General features: G+C 45.8%; 1 protein-coding gene across 5 annotated transcripts in view; it reads right to left on the minus strand.

Annotated features, from left to right (window-relative positions):
• Nucleotides 1-13,202, minus strand: part of NSD3 (nuclear receptor binding SET domain protein 3) — a 300,258-nt gene that overhangs the window by 75,491 nt on the left and 211,565 nt on the right. For 3 of the 5 annotated variants that reach the window (XM_063931536.1, XM_063931535.1, XM_063931539.1), the window contains exon 14: nucleotides 11,295-11,438. The exons of the other annotated variants lie outside the window; for them this stretch is intronic. In XM_063931536.1, the coding sequence (XP_063787606.1) occupies nucleotides 11,295-11,438 (144 nt within the window). The remainder of the gene's footprint in view (nucleotides 1-11,294; nucleotides 11,439-13,202) is intronic. 5 annotated transcript variants of the gene reach the window in all.

A 13,202-nucleotide genomic window follows, 5' to 3' on the forward strand; every position in this document is an offset into this window, starting at 1 on the left:
ACTAGTGCATGGTAACTCTGCGGCAGGACATGCTGGGATGTATAGTTTCACAGCATCTGGATGGTTGCAAGTATAAGCATGTGGGAATAAGCTCAGAGCTACAGCTGAGGCAGAGAACACCACAGATTGCTCAGCTGTATTATGTATATTATAGTGCCAGAACCTAGAACTCCGCTCAGGCAACCAAACTGTATGGAAGCCACAAAGGGCTACTGGAATGGCAATGCAGCAGAAGGATGGGAGGGGGGCTGTTCTTTTTTCTTGTAGGTTAATTAATGGGTTAATATACTAATAAATCCTATTATTTATTCATGTATATATAAGAAAAGGTTATTTGTTGTAGCAGAGTTTTCACAGACCCTTATATTAGGGGCAGGGAATTCATGAGACTAGTTCCCAAGACATACAAATTTGAATTCTCCATGCATTGCTATCAGATGTATTTTTGAAGCCTGTTAGTTCAGAAGTTACATAGTGTTTACTGTTTAGCTACATAGGAGTTCTTATACATTATTACAGCCCTTCTCGGTGTGCCAGTTCCTGCGAGACGCTGCTAGCATCAGATGGCTTATTGACAGAAAAAAATGTGTCTCAGTCGCAATACGATGCGGCTAGGATGCAGTAGGACTGTGCTGATTAATTTGATATGCGACATGTCCTGCTGCAGAAAGAGCGCTATATACAGTAAATAAAATTATTATTATGATTACTTGTAGATCCGTGTGCGACCGAGTCTCTCAATCTGTATACGAAATGGTACAATGTAACCGCTTTTTTCCAATACACATTCAGTTCTGCTCCGTATACAGTCTGAGTCGCACAGAGATATACAATTGTCGCATATCAAATTAAACAGCAGTCTCCTCATGCGACTAAGGCACATTACTATCATTGTGCAACTTATACAAAGTTATAGCACCTGCACGTGAGACCCCTCCAGCCAGCTGTTTGTAACTTGTTGCCAGATGTTTTAGTTGCAATTCGCAACTACATGCCCACACTACGCCCTAACTGTACTTTGCCTGTGTCTGCATGCCCACTGTCTACCCATTCCATATCTGCCCCTTAGTCGTATGCAGAAGCACGTCGGAAAAAAGGCACACAGTGTAAAAAGACATGCATTCACAAAAAAAAAAAGCAGAGAAAGGCTTTTACATGTGACTCTGAAAGAGGCCCAGTATGGCCACCTTTTGACTTTTTTAAGTTACCTTTGTCATTATACAGATACAATGTACCCTGCGGTCTATTAATCTTTTACAGGCATAGGGGTATATGCAATTGCGGTCGAATTGCCGCAAATGTCGAAAAACGGGGCATTTTCGACACAAAAAAATAAATGCTATACAGTACTTTTAGACAAAAAACCTGCCGTTTCAGATTCAACTTTACTCAAATTCGACATGTCTGCAATGGTAAAAATGCGGCTTTTCGACAAAAGTATATTCAATTGAAGAATGTCGATTCGACAACAGTGCTTTTCGACAGTCATTTCGTCAATTTCAGTCCGCCTCATTTTGCTGGCGGGATCTAATAAATTTTTTAAAAAACATGTTTTTTTGTGTGTTTTTTTTTATTGCTAATAGCATATCTATTTATATTAGAAGGGATTATGTACTTGGTTTGTCTATTAGGAGCCACAAGCATTATTTATATATTTTTTTTAAAGAATATATATATATATATATATATATATTTTTTTTTTACTGACTAAAATAATATGGAGAGATCAGAGCATGTTTTTCAGTGGGAAGGGGTGGGGTTGGGTTAAAAATCGTGAAAAAAAATGCGTGGGTCCCCCCTCCTAAGCATAACCAGCCTCGGGCTCTTTGAGCCGGTCCTGGTTGTAAAAATACGGGGGAAAAATTGACAGGGGATCCCCCGTATTTTTACAACCAGCACCGGGCTCTGCGTCCGGTCCTCATGCCAAAAATACGGGGGACAAAAAACGTAGGGGTCCCCCATATTTTTAACACCAGCACCGGGCTCCACTAGTCAGAGAGATAATGCCACAGCCAGGGGACACTTTTATATCGGTCCCTGCGGCCGTGGCATTAAATCACTAACTAGTCACCCCTGGCCGGGGTACCCTGGAGGAGTGGGAACCCTTAAATCAAGGGGTCCCCCCCTCCAGCCACCCAAGGGCCAGGGGTGAAGCCCGAGGCTGTCCCCCCCCCCCCCCCATCCAAGGGCTGCGGATACCAAGTGACAAAAATAAAGAATATTGTTTTTGTAGCAGAACTACAAGTCCCAGCAAGCCTCCCCGCAAGCTGGTACTTGGAGAACCACAAGTACCAGCATGCGGGGGGAAAACGGGCCCGCTGGTACCTGTAGTTCTACTGCAAAAAAAATACCCAAATAAAAACAGTACACGCACACCGTGAAAGTAAAACTTTATTACATACATGCACGCCGACACACACATACTTTCCTATGTTCACACGCCGACACGGTCCACTTCTCCAAGTAGAATCCACGGGTTACCTGAAAATAAAATTATACTCACCAAAAACCAGTGTAGATCTGTCCTCTTCTTTTTTGTAATCCAAGTACTTGGCAAAAAAATAAAACGCAAAACCCGGATCACGCACTGAAAGGGGTCCCATGTTTACACGTGGGACACCTTTCCCCGACTGCCGAGACCCCCCGTAACTCCTGTCACAGAGGGTCCCTTGAGCCAATCAGGGAGCGCCACGTCGTGGCACTCTCCTGATTGGCTGTGCGCGTCTGAGCTGTCAGACGGCGCATAGCACTATGCCGTTCCATTATCTTCAATGGTGGGAACTTTGCGGTCAGCGGTGAGGTTACTCGCGGTCAGCGGCAATAATGGAGCGGCAGTGCTATGTGCCGTCTGACAGCTCAGACGCGCACAGCCAATCAGGAGAGTGCCACGACGTGGCGCTCCCTGATTGGCTCAAGGGACCCTCTGTGACAGAAGTCACGGAGGGTCTCAGCAGTCGGGGAAAGGGGTCCCATGTGTAAACATGGGACCCCTTTCAGTGCGTGGATCATGTTTTCCGGTTTGTTTTTTTTGCCAAGTATGTGGATTAAAAGCAGAAGAGGACAGATGCTACACAGGATTTTTGTGAGTATAATTTTATTTTCAGGTACCCCATGGATTCTACATGGAGAAGTGGACCGACTCGGCGTGTGAACATAGGTAAGTGTGTGTCGGCGTGCATGTATGGTATAATAAGATTTTACTCACCGGTAAATCTATTTCTCGTAGTCCGTAGTGGATGCTGGGAACTCCGAAAGGACCATGGGGAATAGCGGCTCCGCAGGAGACTGGGCACAACTAAAGAAAGCTTTTAGGTCACCTGGTGTGCACTGGCTCCTCCCACTATGACCCTCCTCCAAGCCTCAGTTAGGACACTGTGCCCGGACGAGCTGACATAATAAGGAAGGATTTTGAATCCCGGGTAAGACTCCTACCAGTCACACCAATCACACCGTATAACTCGTGATACTATACCCAGTTTAACAGTATGAAAACAACTGAGCCTCTCAACAGATGGCTCAACAATAACCCTTTAGTTAACAATAACTATGTACAAGTATTGCAGACAATCCGCACTTGGGATGGGCACCCAGCATCCACTACGGACTACGAGAAATAGATTTACCGGTGAGTAAAATCTTATTTTCTCTGACGTCCTAGTGGATGCTGGGAACTCCAAAAGGACCATGGGGATTATACCAAAGTTCCCAAACGGGAGGGAGAGTGCGGATGACTCTGCAGCACCGAATGAGAGAACTCAAGGTCCTCCTCAGCCAGGGTATCAAATTTGTAGAATTTTGCAAACGTGTTTGCCCCTGACCAAGTAGCAGCTCGGCAAAGTTGTAAAGCCGAGACCCCTCGGGCAGCCGCCCAAGATGAGCCCACCTTCCTTGTAGAATGGGCTTTTACTGATTTAGGATGCGGCAGTCCAGCCGCAGAATGCGCCATCTGAAATGTGCTACAAATCCAGCGAGCAATAGTCTGCTTAGAAGCAGGAGCACCCAGTTTGTTGGGTGCATACAGGATAAATAGCGAGTCAGTTTTCCTGACTCTAGCCGTCCTGGAAACATAAATTTTCAAGGCCCTGACTACGTCCAGTAACTTGGAATCCTCCAAGTCCCTAGTAGCCGCAGGCACCACAATAGGTTGGTTCAAGTGAAAAGCTGATACCACCTTAGGGAGAAACTGGGGACGAGTCCTCAATTCCGCCCTATCCATATGGAAAATCAGATAAGGGCTTTTACATGACAAAGCTGCCAATTTTGACACACGCCTGGCTGAAGCCAAGGCCAATAACATGACCACTTTCCACGTGAGATATTTTAGATCCACGGTTTTAAGTGGCTCAAACCAATGTGATTTTAAGAAACTCAACACCACGTTGAGATCCCAAGGTGCCACTGGAGGCACAAACGGGGGCTGAATATGCAGCACTCCTTTCACAAACGTCTGAACTTCAGGTAGTGAAGCTAGTTCTTTCTGGAAGAAAATCGACAGAGCCGAGATCTGTACCTTAATGGAGCCTAATTTCAGGCCCATAGTCACTCCTGCTTGTAGGAAATGCAGAAATCGACCTAATTGAAATTCCTCTGTTGGGGCCTTTTTGGCCTCACACCAAGCAACATATTTCCGCCATATGCGGTGATAATGCTTTGCAGTTTTATCTTTACTGGCTTTAATCAGCGTAGGAATGACTTCCTCCGGAATGCCCTTTTCCTTCAGGATCCGGCGTTCAACCGCCATGCCGTCAAACGCAGCCGCGGTAAGTCTTGGAACAGACAGGGCCCCTGCTGCAGCAGGTCCTGTCTGAGCGGCAGAGGCCATGGGTCCTCTGAGATCATCTCTTGAAGTTCCGGGTACCACACACGTCTTGGCCAATCCGGAACCACGAGTATTGTTCTTTACTCCTCGTTTTCTTATTATTCTCAGTACCCTTGGTATGAGAGGCAGAGGAGGGAACACATAAACTGACTGGTACACCCACGGTGTCACTAGAGCGTCCACAGCTATCGCCTGAGGGTCCCTAGACCTGGCGCAATATCTCTCTAGTTTTTTGTTTAGGCGGGACGCCATCATGTCCACCTGTGGCCGTTCCCATCGATTTACAATCAGCGTGAAGACTTCTGGATGAAGTCCCCACTCTCCCGGGTGTAGGTCGTGCCTGCTGAGAAAGTCTGCTTCCCAGTTGTCCACTCCCGGAATGAACACTGCTGACAGTGCTAGTACGTGATTTTCCGCCCATCGGAGAATCCTTGTGGCTTCTGTCATTGACATCCTGCTTCTTGTGCCGCCCTGTCGATTTACATGGCGTGATGTTGTCTGACTGGATCAGTACCGGCTGGTGTAGAAGCAGGGATTTTGCCTGACTTAGGGCATTGTAAATGGCCCTTAGTTCCAGAATATTTATGTGTAGGGAAGTCTCCTGACTCGACCATAGTCCTTGGAAGTTTCTTCCCTGTGTGACTGCCCCCCAGCCTCGAAGGCTGGCATCCGTGGTCACCAGGACCCAGTCCTGTATGCCGAATCTGCGGCCCTCTAGAAGATGAGCACTCTGCAGCCACCACAGCAGAGACACCCTGGTTCTTGGAGACAGGGTTATTAGGCGATGCATCTGAAGATGCGATCCGGACCATTGGTCCAACAGGTCCCACTGAAAATTCTGGCATGGAACCTGCCGAAAGGAATTGCTTTGTAAGAAGCCACCATCTTTCCCAGGACCCGCGTGCAGTGATGCACCGATACCTGCTTTGGTTTCAGGAGGTCTCTGACTAGAGATGACAGCTCCTTGGCTTTCTCCTCCGGGAGAAACACTTTTTTTTTTTTTTTTTTTTGGACTGTATCCAGAATCATACCCAGGAACAGTAGACGTGTCGTCGGAACCAGCTTTGATTTTGGAATATTCAGAATCCAACCTTGCTGGTGTAGCACCTCCTGAGATAGTGCTACTCCCACCAACAACTGCTCCTTGGACCTCGCCTTTATTAGGAGATCGTCCAAGTACGGGATAATTAAAACTCCCTTTCTTCGAAGGAGTATCATCATTTCCGCCATTACCTCGGTAAACACCCTCGGTGCCGTGGAGAGTCCAAACGGCAGCGTCTGGAATTGGTAATGGCAATCCTGTACCACAAATCTGAGGTACTCCTGGTGAGGATAGTAAATGGGGATATGCAGGTAAGCATCCTTGATGTCCAGGGATACCATGTAATCCCCCTCGTCCAGGCTTGCAATTACCGCCCTGAGCGATTCCATCTTGAACTTGAATTTTTTTATGTATGTGTTCAAGGATTTCAAATTTAAAATGGGTCTCACCGAACCGTCCGGTTTCGGTACCACAAACAGTGTGGAATAGTAACCCCGTCCTTGTTGAAGTAGGGGCACCTTGATTATCACCTGCTGGGAATACAGCTTGTGAATTGCCGCTAGCACAGCCTCCCTGTCTGAAGGAGTAATCGGCAAGGCAGATTTTAGGAACCGGTGGGGTGGAGACGCCTCGAATTCCAGTTTGTACCCTTGAGATACTATTTGCAGGATCCAGGGATCCACCTGTGAGCGAGTCCACTGATCGCTGAAATTTTTGAGGCGCCCCCCCACCGTACCTGGCTCCGCCTGTGGAGCCCCACCGTCATGCGGCGGACTTGGAAGAAGCGGGGGAGGACTTTTGCTCCTGGGAACCTGCTGTTTGTTGCAGCCTTTTTCCCCTACCTCTGCCTCTGGACAGAAAGGACCCGCCTTTTCCACGCCTGTTTTTCTGAGTCCGAAAGGACTGTACCTGATAAAACGGCGCCTTTTTAGGCTGTGAGGGAACATGGGGTAAAAATGCTGACTTCCCAGCAGTTGCTGTGGAAACTAGGTCCGAGAGACCATCCCCAAATAACTTCTCCCCTTATGAGGCAAAACTTCCATGTGCCTTTTTGAATCTGCATCCCCTGTCCACTGGCGAGTCCATAAGCCTCTCCTAGCAGAAATGGACAATGCACTTATTTTAGATGCCAGCCGGCAGATCTCTTTCTGTGCATCTCTCATGTATAAGACTGAGTCTTTTATATGCTCTATGGTTAGCAGAATAGTGTCCCTGTCTAGGGTGTCAATATTTTCTGACAGGGAATCTGACCACGCAGCGGCAGCACAGCACATCCATGCTGACGCAATAGCTGGTCTAAGTATAATGCCTGAGTGTGTATATACAGACTTCAGGATCGCCCCCTGCTTTCTATCAGCAGGTTCCTTGAGGGCGGCCGTATCCGGAGACGGTAGTGCCACCTTTTTAGACAAACGTGTGAGCGCTTTATCCACCCTAGGGGGTGTCTCCCAACGTGACCTATCCTCTGGCGGGAAAGGGAACGCCATTAGTAACTTCTTAGAGATTACCAATCTTTTATCAGGGAAAGCCCACGCTTCTTCACACACTTCATTTAATTCTTCGGATGGGGGAAAAACTACAGGTAGTTTTTTCTCCCCAAACATAATACCCTTTTTAGTGGTACCTGGGTTTATATCAGAAATTTGTAACACCTCTTTCATTGCTTCAATCATGCAACGAATGGCCTTAGTGGACATTAGACTAGACTCATCGTCGTCGACACTGGTGTCAGTATCCGTGTCGACATCCGCGTCTGCCATCTGAGGTAGCGGGCGTTTTAGAGCCCCCGATGGCCTTTGAGAAGCCTGGACAGGCACGAGCTGAGAAGCCGGCTGTCCCGCATTTGGCATGTCGTCAAATTTTTTGTGTAAGGAGTCGACACGTGCACGCAATTCCTTCCATAAGTCCATCCACTCAGGTGTCTGCCCCGCAGGGGGTGACATCCCTTCTATAGGCATCTGCTCCGCCTCCACATCATTATCCTCATCAAACATGTCGACACAGCCGTACCGACACACCGCACACACACAGGGAATGCTCTAACAGAGGACAGGACCCACAAAAGCCCTTTGGGGAGACAGAGTGAGAGTATGCCAGCACACACCAGAGCGCTATATAATGCAGGGACTAACTGAATTATGTCCCCTATAGCTGCTGTTATATATACTGCGCCTAAATTTAGTGCCCCCCCTCTCTTTTTTACCCTTTTCTGTAGTGTAGACTGCAGGGGAGAGCCAGGGAGCTTCCTTCCAGCGGAGCTGTGAGGGAGAAATGGCGCCAGTGTGCTGAAGGAGATAGCTCCGCCCCTTTTTTGCTGACCTTTCTCCCGCTTTTTTATGGATTCTGGCAGGGGTAATTATCACATATATAGCCTCTGGGGCTATATATTGTGGTATTTTTGCCAGCCAAGGTGTTTTTATTGCTGCTCAGGGCGCCCCCCCCCTAGCGCCCTGCACCCTCAGTGACCGGAGTGTGAAGTGTGTATGAGGAGCAATGGCGCACTGCTGCAGTGCTGTGCGCTACCTTGGTGAAGACTGATGTCTTCTGCCGCCGATTTTCCGGACCTCTTCTTGCTTCTGGCTCTGTAAGGGGGACGGCGGCGCGGCTCCGGGATCGAACACCAAGGCCAGTTCCATGCGGTCGATCCCTCTGGAGCTAATGGTGTCCAGTAGCCTAAGAAGCCCAAGCTAGCTGCAAGCAGGTAGGTTCGCTTCTTCTCCCCTTAGTCCCTCGCTGCAGTGAGCCTGTTGCCAGCAGGTCTCACTGTAAAATAAAAAACCTAATTATATACTTTCTTTTTAGAAGCTCAGGAGAGCCCCTAGTGTGCATCCAACCTCGGCCGGGCACAAAATCTAACTGAGGCTTGGAGGAGGGTCATAGTGGGAGGAGCCAGTGCACACCAGGTGACCTAAAAGCTTTCTTTAGTTGTGCCCAGTCTCCTGCGGAGCCGCTATTCCCCATGGTCCTTTTGGAGTTCCCAGCATCCACTAGGACGTCAGAGAAAAAGTTTTACTTTCACGGTGTGCGTGTACTGTTTTTATTTGGTTTTTTTTTTTTTGCAGTAGAACTACAGGTACCAGCGGGCCCGTTTCCCCCTCGCATGCTGGTACTTGTGGTTCTCCAAGTACCAGCTTGCGGGGGAGGCTTGCTGGGACTTGTAGTTCTGCTACAAAAAACAATATTCTTTATTTTTGTCACTTGGCTATCAGCCTCCCATCCGCAGCCCTTGGATGGGGGGGGGGGGGGGGGGGGGGAGACAGCCTCGGGCTTCACCCCTGGCCCTTGGGTGGCTGGAGGGGGGGGGACCCCTTGATTTAAGGGGTCCCCACTCCTCCAGGGTACCCCGGCCAGGGGTGACTAGTTAGTGATTTAATGCCACGGCCGCAGGGACCGATATAAAAGTGTCCCCCGGCTGTGGCATTATCTCTCTGACTAGTGGAGACCGGTGCTGGTGTTAAAAATACGGGGGACCCCTACGTTTTTTGTGCCCCGTATTTTTGGCATGAGGACCGGACGCAGAGCCCGGTGCTGGTTGTTAAAATACGGGGGATCCCCTGTCATTCCCCCCCCCCGTATTTTTACAACCAGGACCGGCTCAAAGAGCCCGAGGCTGGTTATGCTTAGGAGGGGGGACCCCACGCATTTTTTTTCCATGATTTTTTACACACTTTTGTGCCGTCCATGAAGTCGAATCCAGGACGCACACTATCCGTCAATTGGTCCATTTTTCGACAGCGGGACTGTCAAATCCGTTTTTTATTGAATATGTCAAATTCGGGTCCCGGCGGGAGGGTGTCTGACTGTCGAATTGTGTCGCATTAAAAAACGGTCGGATTCCAGCCGGAATTCGACCGCAATTGCATATACCCCATTGAAGGGTATTTGTCCATGCCTGTAAATGTTTATTAAAAGTCTCATTTGATTTTTGAATATTAAATCAATTTGGTAGACACCTTTTTTTATTAAAATTTATCAAACTCCCTGTATGAAGGCTAAGGTATGTCTGACGTATCCCCAAGGGTACATATACCAGGGAATGAAGAGTATTCTTTCTGTATGGTGTCAATTATTGCAATGATACAAAATACCCTAATTCCACAGTATCTTTAAAATCTAGCCAAGGCAGCTGACTGATACTCTGCTACCTGAGTGATGCGGGCCCGCAGCAGTAAGGATTATTTTACCTGTTTGCTGGGCTAGTCTGAGTGAATACTGTATGTGTGCGCGTGACCAGACTAATAGGTGCACACATGCGCAGATGTCCAAACTTAAGCTTTCACTTCCAGTTAGTAAAAACATAAAAAAATGATAGTAATCGTCAAAAAGTAGAGAAAACGGTCAATATAAAAAAAGATTATTATTTTTTTTAGAAATGACTGTTGTATAAATACTTTAGTCAAAAGCGCTGGTGACAACAGAATAAGCATAGTGGTGGTACACAGACCTCACTAAGGCTAGCATAACAAGCTATAGCTGGCGATACCTGGCGATACTTACTGCCAGCCCTTGAACAAAAAAAGCCCTAATGAACCTCAGTCTAGATCAGTGGTGGTCAAACTTGGTCCTCAGGACCCCACATAGTTCATGTTTCCAGGTCACCTGGCAGAAGCACTGTATATCGCCAGCTGTCACAGTTCAAAAATCTACGGGTGACCTGGAAAACATGAGCTGTGTGGGGTCCTGAGGACCGAGTTTGAGAACCTGTGGTCTTGATAAACCAAGTCGGCCGACAGAACAAGCGACATCACTGTTGATTCCTCAACAGCAGTTGGGCAGTACAACAGGCAGGCTTGACCTCTGCAGTGATGTCTGGAGAATTCAAACTTTTGCAGATCTGTTTTAAATGGTGAGGGGCCATAGGTTGGAATTATTTTGCTAGTTGGGAAAAGGAAAATGGTAAAAATTAAATTTTTGGCTATAGCGGAATTAAAATAAATTTTAGGTTTTTCAGCTGCAGAATATAACAGTCCTACACACTCTACTGTCATCGCTTCCTGTACTGAGATCATATGGGTAATATCTGGATGACTTAAGTTTAGGTTAAAAGGTCTCAATCACGTTACTGTTAATGTAATTAAGTAACATGAGCACTCTTTCATTACCTGAAATACTACTTTAATGCTGGTGTCACAAGTGAATTATTTCAATCCAAATAAGGCTAAGAAAAAGAATTATGAAATCAGATATAATTATTTTAAGCCCTTTAAGCCATTCAAAACACACACAGAAATGAGAAAAGGAAGGCAATACACCCAAATTAATTTGGCATTCAATATAAATCCAAGTAGCGTGCAAAGCAGGAAGGGAGAGGGACAGCATGTGCTAGACAGGGATGTATTTTAATGGTATTAAAAATAAAACAAAAATGAAATAAAACAAATAAAATGCAGATATAAGGGGATTAAAAAAGGGGAAAAGCTATTTTTCAGTTACCTTTCTCAGATTTCTTTAGGAAAGCTGGCGAGGAAGAAGGAATCATAGGTATTTTCATCAACTCTGCACGCTTTGAGTCATTCAGTAGAAAGTGGGACTTAAAGGACATAGAACTGACCAGGGTATAATCCTGAACTATCAGCCCTATACAAAACAAACAGAGAGATGCGGTCAATGAAAGCACCCATGATTCCACAAGGATCAACACAGGGTAGGGAGGGGAGGAGGAGGTGGAGGATAAGGAAGGAATTGAAAAACAAAAACAACAAACAATACAAGTAAATAAAAAGACAATGTGCAAATGGAAAGAAAATGTGACTGAAAAGAATGACATGATAAAAAATAAAGAAAATGATACTGTCAAGGTCAACATGTGGCTCTAGATTCAGGTCAGAAAGGATGGTTAACTACCTTTTAACTATACACTAACACGTTAAGAGACTGCATACTCCAAGAAATATTTTGAAAGAACTAATTCATTCAGATCAGATGGCATTTTAGAAAGTCCTGATTTGCAGGCACTAATACTGAAGGGTTACAAAGCGACAAATTTCTCACATAGATTAGCATTTCTTTGGGGGCGGTTCAATTCTATTTTCACGCCTGAACTCCTGTCTAAAGTAACGGGAGATAGGGAGACAATCAGGTTTTTTTTTATTGCACTGATTGTGCCCTACAATGCCAGGTTTAGCTGCGTAAAAAAATGGCTAAACGCAAAAAGTGCTACTTAAGCACCCAAACAGACGACTTTTCGCATATTTCAACTCGTTAACTCCGGGGCTGTTAGCGGAAATGCTGGTGCCGGTAGCTGCTCGTGCCTGATTAGAGCAACAATTGAATTGCTCAGTTGGGTGACAGCTGCTGGTGAAAACAACTGAAACCCCCCAGAGTGACTGGAGCTTAGTTTCCATGTCATACTAGTGCAATACTGCTGGAAAGGTGCTACATGCAGCGTGTTGAACCATTATAATGCGACATGGGAACAGCACTCTATATTTATTTTATGTTAAGCTGAGAGATTGGTCAGAAAATTGAAGCATTCTAGAAAAAAAAAAACTTGTCTGTCAGTGCCCTGCCTCATGGACAACACAATCACTGAACAATTACACACATATCTGATAAAATCATCTCTCAGCAATGTCACACTACACTGTACTACAAGTGGAGGTTGGTCTACATCTCACGTCTCCTGCTGGCAGTTTACTGGAATTATTCCCATCATAAAAAGTATTAACTCGCAAGAACAATGAAAAAACACAATGTAGTTTATTCAGCAGGAAAAAAAAAATCTAATTATTTAATTTTGGGGGCTATGCAGAAGTGGGTTTTCTACTGACTGAATCTACTCTATCTACTGTTTAGGTTAATATACGTTAAAGATAACTACCTGTCTTATATTATTAGTCAGGCATACTACACTACTTTAGCAAAAAAAAAAAATAGAATTGAAAAGAGATTTGTCTTTCCAAGTTGAACAGAAATGTTAATTTAAATGAGATAATAAGGAGATAGTAACAGACTGGTCTCAGGCCTTATTTACTAACGACGAACACGAAGCACAAAGTGCTCTGATGAAGCCGTGCACCTAAATTTGTACAAATGCACCAAGATTTCCGTCAAAAGTGTATAGTGATGGGAAGCAAGAAAGTGGTACTGACAAGAGGAGCATGTTTGCACCAGGCAGCAGTGGGCCGCCGGCACACCGATAATTCTACTTTTGCAAAGAACGGCAAGAATGAAATTTCACTCTGCACTGTGAAATGATTTTGATGAGATTAAATGGTATAGAGGCCTATCTTTATGGACTTTTTTTGCTGTGCAACAGGGTGCTCAGCGATTCCCTGTAAAACTGAACTTAAATTTCAGACCTTCATATTATATTTTATATTGGGCAAATTATGAACTTCA

This window comes from Pseudophryne corroboree, chromosome 6, assembly GCF_028390025.1.
Source record: "Pseudophryne corroboree isolate aPseCor3 chromosome 6, aPseCor3.hap2, whole genome shotgun sequence".
Taxonomy (NCBI): domain Eukaryota; kingdom Metazoa; phylum Chordata; class Amphibia; order Anura; family Myobatrachidae; genus Pseudophryne; species Pseudophryne corroboree.